Here is a 17012-nt window from a genome sequence, read left to right on the forward strand (position 1 = left end):
TTTACAAATAAATAAACTATTTAACAATTTGTGTCATGTTTGTTGGGATAGTCTTCACTTTGGACAAAGATAGATTAAGTTAAAGATGATGAATCCACTTTGCATGAACAAGGATGTCTAGAATGTATTACTTTGCACAAAAATGAGTAAGTTTTTCACTTGGTTCTTTTTTCACAACTAACTACTCCACTCGCCCTCAATTTCTGCCAGAGTTCGCTCTAGTGCCTGGTGGTCCAGACGATGCTTGCAGACGTATCGTCCCTCTAGGAAGACGACCGGTATCTCGTAGCGGAACAGTTTCCGGAGATCTAAGTTGTGAGGCAGGGTGATATCCACGGACTCCACGCTCAGCCTGGGCAGGTACGGGGTGAGTTCCTCCTTGAGCTCATCACAGAGAGGGCAAGGGTCCTTGGTCAGTAGGGAGAGTCGAGGGAGCGACACATCAGGAGGTCGGACGATCCGGCTGACAACAATATTACAGTTGGGGAAATGCTGCAATTTCTTAGTTGGAGGTTGGGAAATGTTAGTGGATGTCCTTATAGGGAAGGAGCTATGACTCTACGTGATATGGATAAAACCAGACCCGGGATTGATTATTTGTTTTTTTAAAGAGTCCTCTTTTAACCTTGCATTTGTCCGCCCACATAGACTAACCGCCTGTGCGTGGATCGTATACAGCAAAGCAAGGAGTGATCCGGTACAGTACAAAGATGATCTGTACTGTTAAAATTTTTTCGGCAGTGACCAGGATCCGAACCCACGACATCGCTGCCTTGGGCCCGAAGCCCGGGACGCTACCGACTGAGCCACCGACTCACTCGGTGTAACTTTTTAATTTTTATGTCTCTAGAGGCAAAATAACACTGTTGATTCATATTTTTATATACGAGTCCTGGATAAGATTTTGGTCTCATTTTGATGGAATTTAGCATGAACAAGGCTGGATCCACTTTTGAGTTTTTATTCTTTCAATGGCTTTTGCGTTAAAAAAGCTGACAAGCCTTCCAAAGTCAGATCAGACGAGTCCGTGCTGCTGTGGAAAAAAGTCCTTGTAGACCGACCCGAAAACAAACATCTGCTTTGAACATGTCTGACTGCTCAGTTAAACAAGTTTTGAGTTTTGGGTCCAGGTCTTACCATGAGTACTACGGTAATAGCTTATTCCCTATATGGGAAATTGGCTAATATTCCCTATATGGGAAATTCGCTAAAAGCAAACTTACAGTTACCGTAGAATGGGGTGAATAGAAACACTTTTTGACTTTTAAGCTTCTGTAAAAACGATATTTTTAATTTTTTTAATTTTCAACACTAGCTCATATTTCCGGTCTTGGACTCCTCTACTCAAACCAGTTATCAATTTTTTTATATTTTTAATCATTAAGCAGAAAAAAAATAAAGTATGGCTGTTTCTATTCACCCTGCACTTTGGGGTGAATAGAAACACTGTGTTAAATTGATGATTGTTGCTTTTCCCCACTTACCAGGGGCAATAGAAACATGAAATTTATGCTTGTTAGCTTAGGTTGTTGTAAATAAAAATATTTAAAGTTAATTAACACATTTATATATAAGTACGAAGTATAAAAACATCGTTTTCATAAACCCTTATCCAAACAAATCGGAGAACATAAATGACAATGGGTGAAATCAGAGTTACAAAATCTTACATAGAAAACAAGTAAATGAAGAGTTAAATCAGACAAATCTTCCTCAAAATACAACACTCCCTTAAATCTACAAGTTGTACACGGCTTGGGAGTTGGAAGCCGACGTACTACGTCATCGACTTTGAAGAGGGCCTCCTTAATCTGTCTCTCAGAACTTGTTGGTTTGCGCAATTTTCTTGATGAATCTTCCTGTTTATCCTTCCTTGTCAAATTCAATAACTTTTGCAACATATAAACGATAGCAAGTTTTGTTTTTCCCCATTACTTTGACAATTACATGATCATGAAGGGACAACTTTGAAGACTCACTGATATCTTGAGCTAGGTATGCTGGTTCTTCTTCATCAAATTGTTCGTCTTTGTCACTTTCTTCCAGTGAGAAGTGTGACTGATGTGGAATCATCTTCATCTCTGGTAATTTTCTTTTTTGGGGGGTTTTCAGGTCCACCTTTATTTGCACCACTGGTTAAAAAAAGTGTTTCTATTTACCCTGGTTTTGCAAAATCATGACATAGCCTAAAATAAAAATAAAGTAAAAAAATATAGTTTATTCTAAGGCTAATCTATTAACACACTTGGTTTTAAGATACCTAAGACAATATAAAAAATGGTTATTAACATAAATACATGTAATAGGTTCATACTTAGAGAGAAAGTTTTGAAAAGAATGTTTTTCACCAAAATCATCAAATGAGGTTTCGCATCATCCAACATTCGAAGCAGTGATACCAATATGCTGAAATAATTTTTCCCAGGTAGATAGGATATGGTTATAATGGGGGAAAATAATTCCCTTATATAAAGTCAATGTATAACAAAGTTATAAAAATGTGAATCATTCATTGAAGTTTTGTTTCTATTCACCCTGTTGTTTCTATTCACCCCATTTTACGGTAATAAGTTTAAAACCCAAACTAAACAGCTTTCTTCAAATGAGGGTTTTTACTCTTTGAAAAATCTTTTTTTACTCAAATATTTTACCCATTTAGCATCAGCAGATTGTCTTAAAATTTCCAAAAAAGTAGCAGGTAAAATAAAACACAGTTTTACAAAAATATTTATATTTAAAAATATATAACATGCGCTTATTTAGAATATTAATATTGATATAGATTTTTACTTGAAAATATATAGACATAAACTATTTAAAAAACTACAACTGATTATAAAGTTTTCATTATTTTGGAAGGTTAAAATTGAAAAATGAAATAAATCCCAAAATCAAATTTTACATAAGTAGGCCCATCATTGACTACAATAAAATGTTTAAAAATAATTTACGAGATTTACTTACTTATATTAAACCCTGTTGCATAAAGTTATACAAAACAACAAACCTAAGAAAAATATAAGGTCTAGATAGATACACATCAAATTAGTGTTTCTTGCACTGTCCTCAGTCTTAAATATCACTTTTTAGTTTTTAGTAACTACAGTACAATATGTAAACATTTTCAAAATTGAAAATGGATAACAATCATTTTATATTAGAAAATCTACATTACAGGTATATTTTTGTAAACACAGCTAAAAATTATAAGTGAATTATGAAATAATAACAATGTTAAAAAATATTTAAATTTACGGATGTATAAGTAAAAAATGTTTGAGTAAATCACAAAAATATCAATAAATAAAAAATATAGTGGTATTTACATTTAAATGGCACATTCGTTTATTCTAATGGTCAACTAACTGTAGAGGACTTAGACAGATATAGAAAATATTTTTTTTACAAAACTCAAAACAGTTCATCAAAAGAACAACCATAATGGTCACCTTCACCTTTTTTCACTCAGCCAAAATCAAAGTTTGTTGATTCAAGGTTGTCAAAGATATTTGACTTACAGTTTCTCAATAAGGATAGACGAAGCGCCACCTCCACCATTGCAAATGGCCGCCACTCCCTTCTGGCCAGGCTTGAGTGCGTGAAGAAGGTGGACGATTAAGCGGCACCCAGACATTCTGGAAAGATTTATTTAATTTAAGAGATACTTTAAAATGAAAATTTAGTTTTGGTAAATGGAAATTTCCAATATGGCGGTAGTTATATGGGGAGCGAGATGGTCTAGTGGTAGAGCGCAGGACTTTGGTCCCCGAGGTACTGGGTTCAAATACCGCCAATCACGAAATGATAATGCCGGGATCCCCTCTATAACTATACTGAAATAATACAACAATAATTTTCTGTTTATCTGTAAAAGTTATTGCATGTAATTTTTTAGTTTCTATGGTTGCCAAAACGTCTACGGTTTTGGAAAACAAAAATATTACTAAACAACAAGTGAGAGTTTTAAGGTTATGTTTTGTCAAAATGCCGCAACAGCCTTCTTTATGAGGGGGTGAAATAGACCGGTATATAGATATACTAGTTGCAAATTGTCTTCCAATCTTTGTGAAGAGTAATATAATAATCTAAGACAAAATCAAAATAGTTTTTGTAAATCACTAAAAGAGCCAAAGAAATTTTGATTTCTGTGTGTAAACAGGAAGTGCGATTTTGGTATGCCAATCATGGGTTGATAAATTTCTGAAAATAGATGCATTACCAAGTTTATAAAATTTATCATGATGACTCACCCGATGGGATGTCCTAGACTGACAGCTCCACCGTGCACGTTGACGCGTGCTGGGTCGATATCAAGGGATTTGATGTTCGCCAACACGACAGCACTGAAAGCCTCGTTGATTTCCCACAGTGCAATGTCCTCTTTACGAACCCCACCCTTCTCCAACAGCTGAAAAAATAAGCAGGACCAATTGATCTAAATTAAAGTAAAATAATTGCATAGAATAGCCTTATATGGAGATTTACTGTTTTGCATGTGGAGGAAATGTACAATAACAATAATTGTGTTCTTTTGCAATGGGGATTATTAAGTAAGACTACGTTTTAGGTTTTCAATAACATGTGGTTAGGAGTAATCCTGGGTTCGGATCCTGGTCACTGCCACTAAAATTTATCAGTACAGTTCACCTTTGTACTGTACCGGCTCACTCCTTGCTTTGCTGTAAACGTTCCACGTACGGGCACGGGCGGTTAGTCTATGTGGACGGGCAAATGCAAGGTTAAAAAAGGTCGCCAACCTCTTAAAAAAAAAAAGAAAATAATCAATTTTAAAGGGTGACTTGCCCACTGTATATTTATATTATGAAACTATTTGGAAATCAATGGTAGAACTTTAAAGGATGACTTGCCCACTATATATTTATATTATCACACTATTTGGAACGGACACACATATATGACACAAAAAAAAACGGTTGAAATTTGTAGGCTTACTGTATCTAATAAAAATTAAGCATTGTGCCATTTTAAAGGATCGATGCCGCTGATACACCAACACAGATCCTCTAAACATAGCATCATGAATAATGTTGACACTACAAGGCCAACACAAGTAGATAGCATTGATTACATAGTAGGTATAGCGAAGGAAGTTGATTACCTACCTTAGGTATGGCGAAGGCAGGGGCAAGTGGGAAGTCTATCGGTTCAGTAGCCGCGTCTTGGAAGGCTACGATCCTTGCTATTGGCTTACAGTTAAGTCTGTTAGCTGCGTCTGGAGTCATTAGAACACAAGCTGCAGCTCCATCGTTCAGTGTTGACGCATTGCCTGCAGTAACTGTGCCTCCCTCTTTCTGTTACAAATACAAGAGTACCTTGAGAATTTGTTTAAAGTTTATTGTTAGCTATAGTAGACCTAAATAATGTTATCTTGAGAATAGATTAAATAAGTTTGCACAACGTTTCGGATTCCGTTCTCATGTAAAAAAGTATCTAAAACATAACAATATTACAACAAAATTCCAGCCAAAGCTACATTACAACAAAAAAACCAAAAAAACTTTTTTTAACCAATTGGATATAAATTTTTTTCAATAATTCCTCATATAACATGACAATTTATTGCAATGAAAATAGTTCTATGCTACCACAAAATATTTAAATTTTGTGAGTGTGTATGAATATGTTTCCTATAAAGAGGACTCAGGTAAGCCTGCTCATTCTTTCAAAATCAACCCTATTCCAGCCTTGAGCTCTATACTACCAAGAATACTTGACAATTTAGTATCTTCATTGATTGTAAATCTTCCAACAGTTCACATGTTTGCCTTTTTGTTTAACCCTTTTCTTGTTCAAATATTTAGGAACCCTCTTTACCTGAAAAACTGTAGCAAGTTTGGTGAACTTGTCAAAATTCACTCTTTTGTATTCTTCATCTTCATTTATAACAATGTCTGGTTTTCCTGGAATAAAAAAACATTGATCTTAATACATTAGCAATCAGTATTTTAAATGGGTTTGAAGCATTAATATAATAATCCTTAATAAATCCGCAAACTTAAAAAAATCTCTTGTTATTTGGAATTTAACTTTTTGTCATTATAGACGTGACATGTTAAACACCGTTCCAAGGAAAACAGAGATGTTTTGTCTCTTTTACGGTTATTCCATGCCTTGGTGACACTAAAAATTAACACAGAGATATCCACCAATCAAATTTAGTAATATACATTAAGACAATATTAGATTCACCTTTCTTCTGTGGCACAGGGACAGGCACCAACTCCTGCGCAATGTCTCCGTTGTTGTATGCGAGCGCGCTCTTCTTATAGCTTCCGATGGCGTACTCGTCCTGCTGCTGCCGAGAGATGTTCATCTTTTTCGCAGTGTTCTCCGTACAGTTGCCCATGTGGATGCGGTTGTAAACGTCTGTCAGTCCGTCAAACACAATACCATCCTAAACACAACCAACGCGTAATCTTTTCAATGTAGGTAATGTAAGTTTTTCTATAAAATACAATTATCAATCATTGAGATGGGGACGCCACGTAGGTGCATATTTTAACCCAAATATGAGTGGAGGATAAGTGTAGAATGGTGTGAGATGATCTGTGTGGCTTTGTTACTGACTAAGATCAGCTGTTACATTAGCCAAGATCATTGAGCGGAGCGAGCAAAGCTCTTATACGTTGACTCTTATGCATTTCGTAATACGCCAACTCCTCCAGTGTGGGAACTGTTTATGACGATTAGATTAAGGTATCTGCAATTCTAAAATGCTGAAGCATTCTATTTACTGAAACAGTTCCACGACATAGGGGGTGGTGAAGAAAGTAGTAAAGGTGAGCAGTGTTGAGTGTGGGAATGGATTAATGTATCTGCAATGCTAAAATGCTATGGGAAGAGACTGTAGAATGTAGGTTGAAATTATTACGAAGCACGAATCGATACATGAAATTGTTTACAATAGAAATTTACAACTGAGTTGACAATAGCAGATTTTAACTCCATAGAGGCTAAAAACGATTTTTACTCCCTAAAGAGTAAAAATGCCACTTTAGACCTGCAACGCATGCATTAAAAACGACTGTTTTTACTGCAGTATGACAAAAACAATATAATATGAACCCTTGATGACTCCGCTCAATTTTGTGGATGCCTCTGCGAACGCCACCTAGTTTATGTAAAGCCCAATGATGAGGTACAGCTGGGTCCAGTTTCAAACCATCAAAAAGCTACTGACTTTTCTCAGGATCGAACCGGTGACCTACAATGTTACTGCATTCTTTTTCTTGTATGACCAGCACACAAAACTGAAAAAAGGTGCTGTTTGGTTGTTGAACACCGGTTTTGGAGGCACCGGTTTCAATCTAGTGAACAACGTATAATTTTTCAGCAAGCCTGGCCTCAACTTTATAATTAGTTCCAGACTGGGCTGGTGTCTTATGACGCAAGTGAAATAATTTAAGGTTACCATTCAAGACGGATACAGCAAGGGGACAGGTTCAATTCCCTGAATCCACAAAACAGCGGGTTTCAACCGCTTGCCCTAAAAGCGTTTGAATACTCTCTCTCTCTCCAATAAAAACTTAAATAAAAAATAACTTTGGCGTGGAAAAAAATCTATTGGCTGGTCATGAAAAAATTCCTAGACTAGAAAATGTATTACTGAATGTTTTCCCATAATCCTTTGCACCAAAAGTCAATGTACCGTAGATATTCAAAGTCAAAAGTCAAAGATTTTTATTGTCTTTAAACAATTTATAGATAAAAACAATAACAAAATATAAAAACACCAGGGAATCACATAACAAACAATTAGTATAAAATCTGAACAATTATCCAATTTAAATTCCTAAAGTGCTAATGCCACAGGCTAAAAATTAGATATATTGAGTTGAAATACCAGAAAAAGTTTCAAAACTGTTATCTATATAATTAATACGCTACATGAAACTTTGTCGGTTGAACTCCTCCGCCATTTCTTAACCGATTTTATCCATTGACGTCTCATTGGAAAGAGCGTGTCGCGTAGATTTGCAAACTGGCCTTACATTTTTTTAAAGTCCCTTGGGCTCTGCCCCCAGTGGCTTTGAAAGTCCCCATGTTATCCTTAAGAAGAACATAATTGTTTACATTTTGATCAGCTGTATAGTTTAATTGCTGTTATTTATTTTTCATTTCAATGAAACGCATTGAGTTCATTTATTTACTATTTGAGTTTGTGTAAACATAACCCCCAAGACGGATCGTGTTAGTATGGTTGTATCTTAAATTTGTGTATTTATCGTTGTTTTGTGTCGCTATGACGGATCGTGTTAGGATAATTGTAACTTAAATTTGTGCATTTATCGTTGTTTTGTGTAGCTACCTATAATTTGTTTATTTGTTGTTTTTTCTTTTAAATGCCTCCGACGTGACGACAACGAAACATAGGCAGGAGGTGTAATCATGATAACGACCGCAGCTACAGAACAGTGGCGCGTAATAGGCTTAACTTCACAGTCAGCACCTGACCCTGGACAATCTCAGTTATTAGGTTACAAATGCGCCCCAACACTACCCCAAAACGACTTTTCGTTCTCAATTGGCCCTCTATTATTGACCTGTGTTGCCCGTACAGCGAGGCATTTTGAGAAGGGGAAAACCCTCCGGAATGCTTTAGGTTTATCAATAACGAAGTTAAACATAGTCTGTTACACACCAGTAATCTTTGAGTTGACTCTTTTAATCTCATTTTAAATATGACTGTTATTCGTTTTGAAATAACTCCTGTAATACTTTGCAATTGCTCGAATTCGAGCAACATGTGCACTAGTACACATTAACTTGTATAAACAGTCAATAATTGTACATAATTAATCTAATAATAATATCAGTCAATCAGTCAATAAAGTATGACAGGATTAATTAGATAAACCAAAATGAATGTTACCAGCAAACTAACGCCACCATAGCTGGTTTCACCTCTCCGCATGTAGAAAGGAACGTTTGACATTGACTCCATTCCTCCAGCTACCATAACCTCCTAGAAAAAAAGGAATATTGTTTAACCGAGACACCTTAGATTGTAATCAAAATACCAATTGTTAACTAGAACATTAAAGCCAAATTGATACAGAAATTAAGTTAACAAAACATAAAACTAATATTTTGTCATATTAGCGAATTTCCAATATAAGGAATAACATATAACCTGAAGCTGTAGTTTGCTTATTTACAGATATATTTGGATGAAACTAGGAAAATTTATTTATTTTATACTAACTAAGCTGTGAACATTTTATTTAAAAAAAACACACTTCATTACCCTCCCGGTAGCAGCAAGCCTAAGTACTCGTTAAACCTGATGTTAATTAAATAGTGAATAAAGCTGAAAGGTTTAAAGAAATATTTAAGTAAAAATATAACCAAGCAAATGAAAATTTGCTTAGTCCACAGGTTTGCTGTGGCGGGGGTAGCCTATTTTGAATATGCTCTCTGAAAAGTCCTAAATTAAGAATATTCTCAAGTAAGCTAAAATATTACTTGAACTCGTTTTGTAAAAAAATAGTTTGGGTGTAAATGTGTGTTGGAACATGCTCCGGTTGTTTGACCCTTAATGTTGGAATAAAGTAACTATTTCAGTTGGATATATTGGCATACCTGGTGGCCGCACATGAGGTTCTGAGCAGCCAACTGGACTGCCTTCATGCCCGAGGCACACACCTTGTTGATCGTAGAACTCTCCGTCGTCTTGGGCAGACCTGAACAATAACAGATTGAGTTAAATATAATGTTTGAGCATACTGTATTTGAATCATAAGACTATAATAGTAGGACTGGAGTTTGGATCTCAGTACATTATTTGTAAATAAATGGATTAATTTTGAGTTTGAGGATAAATTATTCTATCCAAATCAATACTTCGACATGGTTAGGCAACTCACTCTTTAACTTGGTCCATTATAATTACTAATTTAAATTTTCCGACAATAACAGTGTTGTGATATAGGTAAATTAATGGAATTTTCATTTGAAAAGTAGATACTTTTTGATAGTGAGAAGTAAATAGCGACTGACCAGCAAAGATGGCTGCTTGTCTTGCGGGAGCTTGACCCACTCCGGCCTGACAAACGTTGCCCATGTACACCTCCTGTATGGCGTCCTTAGGTACTGCAGCTCGCTCTATAGCAGCCTACAGACAGAATAAATCAGCTGTATCATATAGGATGGAGATGCAGTTTGCTATATTCCTTGCCAAATATGATGTATTTTTATATGTTTAAAAACTAAAAACCAGCTTATCGGGTTGAGAAAATCCCGCTTCAATACTGTACGATGAAAAATTCTTTTTCATTCCACATAAATTTTCCCGTTCAATCCCAAGTGATCTTTTTGGCTTATCTTGTCATAATACTGTGCTAAAATAATTTTATCAATTGGGAATTTTGTCAAGAAAGCAATAGCCTATGAAAAGAAAATCAGAGCCGAAAATTCCATTTAGTACTGTATCCCTTTTTGATTCTGTGCATATTCTGAAAATCCCGCATGTGGAAAACCAAGTAGGGCCTAAAAGTTCTTGGTTGTTAGATTTTAAACAAATATAAAGCTGGCGCTCAAATATACAAAACTTAACTATAGTTGGCCTATCATTTAAGGCCCTACTATTATTTCATGTAGGTGTCACAACCGTTACAAAGAAATTTGGGACACTGTACAATATAAAACAAGCAGTCATTTAGCTACTTTTAGCGAATTTCCCTATAGGGAAGTAATTTAGCTATTACCGTAGGTCTCATGGTAAGACCTAAGCCCGGGACCGATTTACTTTTTCATTTTGATGTCCCCAGAGGCCAAAAACACCATTCGTTCAAATTTTTATATATATATATATATATATACAGGGTGACAAAAAAGTCAGGAAACGGTTTAATATCTTTTTAACTAAATCCGTTAGAAAATTCAAACCTTTCACATCAACTTACATGTATGAAAACTACTTTTTCCAAGCATTGTCATTTTTTTACCTCTACCATGGGACGACCCATGAGGAGTATGTACATAATCTTTAATGTAAGCATAGGTTGATATGCACACCATTTTAAAGGGTTAGTCAAGTGGAGTTCATTGCCGGAAACCGCGTCAAAAAAAGTTCATCCGTTACAAAATGGCAGCTGTCCAAAGTTCTTGTGAAATATACCTGCCCAGGCCTTAGTATGGGCAAATACTCGTAATAAACATTAGCTTGAGAGCTCAAACTGTATTTTAAAGTCAACTAGCTCATAGACTAATAGTATTCAATCTTCAAAACAAATTTAACCGGGTTTCAGATTTCCCTGCTAATGTTGACTATGAGTATTTACCAATACTAAGGCCTCTGCAGGTATATTCCGCAAGAACTTTGAACCGCCGCCATTTTGTAACGGATGAGCCTTTTTTGACGCGGGTTCCGGCAATGAACTCCACTTGAACATACCTTTAAAATGATGTGCATATCAACCTATGCTTACATTAAAGATTATGTACCTACTCCTCGTGGGCCGTCCCCTGGGGGAGGTCAAATAATGGCAATGATTGCAAAAAGTAGTTTTCATACATGTAAGTTGATGTGAAAGGTTTGAATTTTCTAACGAATTTAGTTAACAAGATATTAAACCGTTTCCAGACTTTTTTGTCACCCTGTATATATAGAGATATATATGTGTCCATCCGCACGATAACTTGAGTAATTTTTGTCCGATTTTGATAAAATTTGGTTTGAAGGTGTAAGGCGGGATAAACTTGAATGAGTTTGCGAACCAGCATGATCAGACTATGGGAACAGGGGTTTATGGGGGGTTTTATGGGGTAAAAATAGGTTTTTCTCATTTTTGACCCTAAAAACACAAAATTTCACAATTTCTTTTTAAACCATTTTGTAGAGCTTAAAAAACAAATAATTTAGTATATTGAAGCGTTATTATGCGCCTAATTGTAATGGAGAAAATTAAAAAAAATTGTAATTTTAAAATTCCCATGTTATTCTTATGGAGAATAAGTCAACTGTTGTAGTTTGCTTGTTTATGAACATATTTTGATCAAATTTGGAAAATACATTAATTTCTTACTAAACCACAGTACCTTTTAATATTTTACATTAAAAAAACTTTTTTTACCCTCCCTGTTGCAGCAAACCTAAGTACTCATTAAACTAATTCTGTTTAAATATGGAATAAATGTGATATTTTTAAGAAGACATTTTAGTTTAAATCCAATCAGGCAGATGGAAATTCGCTAAGTCTGCAGGTTTGCTGCGGCGGGGGTATTTAACATTTTCTATGGTGTTTTTTTTTAAGACACTACCACTGTAATATCATAATATTATTTGGTTCATAAAGAAATATTATACAATGCAGAGGGAATCATTTTAAACATTTGGAAAAATCTAGAGGGTAAAGTTTACAGTGTAATCCATACAAGATAAGTTTAGCTTGATTGATAATTGTTGACAAGGTTGCAACTGAGAAACAACAAAGCCTAACTTATGAAAAAAAATAAAATCAGTAAAGCATGGTTTTACAGCTAAATTAAGTGCCTTTACTGAGTAGGTAATATTAAAATATTTTACAGTGAATTGGATAATGATTTTATAATCTTTTAAAAATTTAAAACCATAACTAGACTAATGAGATTAACGAGAAGGAAGTTGAATGTAATGAGTGTAGCTGATAGCAATCTGACATTGATGACCTGTAGTGAAGAAACATAACAACTATCTGAAATCCACTATAACAGCAATGGCTAAGAGAAAGATTTGATACTACAAAGATATCAACTAATGTACCAGGAAATGAAAATTCAAACGATAACTTCCCACTAGAAGTTAAAATTTATGTACTTAGGCGCCTACATGTTTTCCCCCATAATGTTTGCAATTATTTCTTGATGGGCTATGAGAAAAGACTAGTATTTTTGGATACTTAAGAGTCTCCAAAATAATAAAGAAAAAATACCGGTATTGTTGCCCGGGGGACGTTTTCAAAATAGGCCAAATAGCTTACAAAGAAATTTTTTATTAAAACGTTTTTATTAGCTCACTTTCTTGTCCGGTACAAATTTTAAAATCAATGTTATACTAACTTCCCGACGAGCTAGAGACTTGAAACATAGCTCACAAATGGAAGACAATGCAATATTATATCATTTAATTTTCACATTTCCCTTGGGCTACGCCCCATGGGCTTGTTTTTATTAAATCGCTTTCTTGCAAATTTTGATACTTCCCGATGAGCTAGAGACTTGAAATTTGAAACATAGCTCATAAATGGATGGCAATGCAATATTATATCATTTAATGTTCATATTTCCCTTGGACTACGCACCATGGGCTTGTTTTTATTAGCTCGCTTTCCTACAAATTTTGATATCAATTTTAAACGAAGTTCCCGATGAGCTATTGACTTGAAACTTAAAACATAGCTCTCAAATGGATGACAATGCAATATTATATCATTTAATTTTCATATTTCCCTTGGGCTACGCCCCTTTGGCTTCCAAATTTCCCATGTTTACATTTTAAAAGAATGTAAACATATAAATTAATTCAAGTCAGCTGTAAATACTTAAATTTGACAGTTTTGAGCAGAGGTTAAGAGGTAGGCCTACAGGTTCTGCTCCCGAGATATTCTAAAAATATAAAACAATCATTTCAAAGTAAAGATAAAACATCTGATTACAGATAATAAGGTTTTGGGGTTTGGTTATGTATTAAGAGGCTATATAAAATAGATTTAACATATTTACACATTAAAGACTAAAAACTAGGAAATAATTTATAAATAAAAATACTTTTTAAAAATGCCACGTTTTTAAACCCACTAAAAAGTATAAAATAATTTATAAAATGTTGAGAGAATAAATACTTGTAAGATTTAAAACAAAAAACGTGGGGCGCATGCAATAGATCATAATAGTTCAATAGGTGAAGTTAATTGTAAATCAGCATTTGCCGCACGTTTTTTGTTTTAAATCTTACAAGTATTTATTCTCTCAACATTTTATAAACTATTTTATACTTTTTAGTGTGTTTAAAAACGTGGCATTTTTAAAAAGTATTTTTATTTATAAATTATTTTATTCATTTGGAGTCTCTAAAGTGAACAAACACTGAAAGGGTAATGAAGCACTATGAGAAAGACTGATTATCATCAATTAAGTATGAATAATTCATACAGTAAACCCTCATCAATCCAGATTCCACCAATATTTTATGCCACCCCTGTACAGCTGTCGCAGCTAGTCCGGGCGTGGGACCGCGCTAGGGCGGGGGGTGTTGAGAGGAGTGTTTATTGCTCATTTCCAAAAACATCTGGCCCACACAGTAAGCCGTCAGTGCAGCGGCTGAGGGTTGTGGGGGTGAGTGAGCCGCTAGTACACAAGGGTCCGTGGGCCCAGACTAACTGTGACTACTGTACCTAGCTGTCTGACAGCAATTCATAAAAATGTCATAACGTTAAGTTAAGAACCATGTAATTTATTCTAGCTTTTTTGTAAGAAATGTGTTTTATTCTTTTAAGGTAACGGTTTACACAAAAATATCCCAGAATGCCACCGCCTTTCTTCATATCAATATAGGCTTTAAATAATCTAAACCAGTAAGGATCAATTAGGATTTACTACAAATCTTATTAAAATTTAATTAACAATTTTACTTGTTCAAAAAATTTTAAGGTCAGAACCTAAAGGAAAATGCTTAACTTACCTGAATAGCAATTGCACCCAGTTTGGTTGCACTCATGGAAGAAAGACATCCTCCAAAAGAGCCCATAGGGGTCCTAGCACCGCTAATAATGAGTACTTCATTTAGGTTAGGTTTTGTGCTGTAAGCCAATCGAGTCACGTGTTGGAGAACCTAAAAACAGAAGCACTTGTAACGCTTACTTTGTGGAATGCAGGAATGCAGCTCCCTCTTTCTAGGCCTAGCTGTTTCTAGTAAATAAGCTTAATGTAATATCAGATGTCATGACTGTGGAAGCTTGTAGTTGTCATCTTTCAATTGTCTGTTCAAATAGGCCCCGGGCCTGTGTGTGTGGAGCCTAATAGACAAAGTGAGCCAATACAGTAGGTACAAGAGTGGACTAGACAGATAAAATTTTGTAGCGGGCTTTAGGACACAAACTCACATCGCTGCCATGGGCTCGTAGTCCATAGCACTAAGTTACCTTCAACTGAGCCACAGAATCACCGCTGTTAATTTGTATATGAACAGATGATTGCTCTCTTCATATATATAATTAATTATCAGCCACCATTAGAGCTTGGATTAAATTAGTCTAAGCCGACATCAGAACCATTCAGTAAGGCCTTGTTTTAATTCGTATCCTTTGATTTCCATTGTCGGACTCTTGGAATGTTTTGACTAAAAGGATGCATTTTTGGATTTAGAATAGATACAAAATACTGTAATTCATTTTATGCAATAAAAAATTAGTATTCCTGTTCTAAGTTATGCACTGCAGAAGTGCATGAAAGATATTAACTTAAAATAAATAGGCCTACTAAGTGCACCTCCCTAGGACACATAAGTTTACATCTCAAATATGTTAGCATCTGTTGATAAACAATGTTTGCCAACTGCCATCTGACTTCCTTAATATTACGGTATTACCTTTCTTTAACTCTAAAAACTACATTAACTTATGGCTAAAATCTAACCTTTTTTCTCAGAAGAACCATTGTAGAAAAGTTGTACGACAACAAATAAAAACAATTTTAACTAACCGTCCAAGAAAATTATAACTTTTAGAGCAGTGGTAAATTTTATTTAAGGAACTAAGGAAGTAGTTAAGGAAATGACACAATGACAGTCACTTTTCACTTTACAGAAAATCTCTTATCAACGCCCCAGAAAAGTCCAAACATTGTATTGTATTTAAGTTTCGATTCAGTAGTGTGTTTGTGTTGAGGTTAAGGCGATAGCGACAGTCCAGCAGTAGAGTCTGACAGATGACAGATGCACTAGAGATAAAAAAACGATAAAAGTAAAAAAGTTAGGGAATAAGGGAATATTAGAGTAGAGACAGTTTTCTTGCAGACATTTGATAGAACAGGCGCAAGAATGTCCTGTTACATTGATTATAAATTTTTCTTATCACAGCCTCTGTTTTTTGTCGTTTCTACACCATTAAAAGTGCTATTGTATCTAAAAATGAGTATTATCATAGACTAACCAACACAAGTAGACTTCTCATCCCATTGTAAATTTTGAAGCACGTTTTTCGTGTCTAGTTCATGTACGTGACACATGGGCGCTAGTGTCGACGAAACTTTGTTTTTATTATTTTAGGGTTAATTTCTTGATTTGTGCTTTACTGTTTGGTTATATAACTAGGGGACAAGTTATTGTTTATGATTAGATCGTATTATTTGGTTAAACGAGGTTTTAAATGGCTGTAATAACGAAACGGCACACGGAAGATTTCTCAGGTGCCGTTTGACGTCACTAACTGCTGACGTCACTTTAAGGAACACCAATACCGCAACGATACGGTTTTGGGCCATCGGCCTCGGTGGTGCAGTGGATAGCGATGCGGGCTGATAATCCGAATGTTCCAGGTTCAAATCCCGCCGGCGGCTCTAACTTTTTACCAACAATTTTTTCATATCAGCAAGTTTGGTTGGTTTGGTTAGGTTATGACAGTTTAATTTTATAATTATAAAATTGAATTTTAGACAATTATAATTTTATTTTATGAACAAAACTATTTTTTAGATTAGTAAACCTTTATTTGATATTCCCATTATCAGCACGTTTGGTTAGTTTGGTTAGGTTATGACAGTTTAATTTAATAATAGAAAATTATAAAATTGTCTGTTTCTTCAGACGCAGCAGTTAGTGACGTCAGCAGTTAGTGACGTCAAACGACACCTGAGAAATCTTCCGTGTGCCCCACCGCTGTAATAACGGGAAACAAATTGTAAACAAAACACGACATCTGCAGAAAACCGTACAGAACTAACAATAACATTGTCTTCAGCTGTTCCATAAGGATGAGAAATCTACTAAGGGAGTATGTTTGATCATAGATAAAACA

At 35.1% G+C, this 17012-nt stretch overlaps 1 protein-coding gene across 2 annotated transcripts; it reads right to left on the reverse strand.

Moving 5' to 3' along the window:
• LOC128992347 (acetyl-CoA acetyltransferase B, mitochondrial) lies at positions 1–15908 on the reverse strand. Of its 2 annotated transcripts, XM_054415885.1 has the most exons (11): positions 15634–15908; positions 14681–14830; positions 10021–10135; positions 9604–9704; positions 8894–8986; positions 6211–6415; positions 5836–5921; positions 5124–5312; positions 4251–4408; positions 3519–3635; positions 1–463 (listed from the first exon to the last, which is right to left on the reverse strand). In XM_054415885.1, the coding sequence occupies exons 1-11, from the start codon at positions 15652–15654 to the stop codon at positions 178–180; spliced, it is 1521 nt and encodes a 506-aa protein (XP_054271860.1). In that variant the 5' UTR covers positions 15655–15908; the 3' UTR covers positions 1–177. The 2 variants fall into 2 exon arrangements, with proteins under 2 accessions (XP_054271860.1, XP_054271861.1); XM_054415886.1 differs by lacking the exon at positions 1–463 and having other exon boundaries at positions 2941–3635; positions 15634–15904.
• Positions 15909–17012: the final 1104 nt, after the last annotated feature.

Source organism: Macrosteles quadrilineatus, unplaced genomic scaffold, assembly GCF_028750875.1.
Source record: "Macrosteles quadrilineatus isolate MER2022 unplaced genomic scaffold, UCM_ALF_1.0 Scaffold_4__1_contigs__length_99947679, whole genome shotgun sequence".
In the NCBI taxonomy this organism is placed as follows: domain Eukaryota; kingdom Metazoa; phylum Arthropoda; class Insecta; order Hemiptera; family Cicadellidae; genus Macrosteles; species Macrosteles quadrilineatus.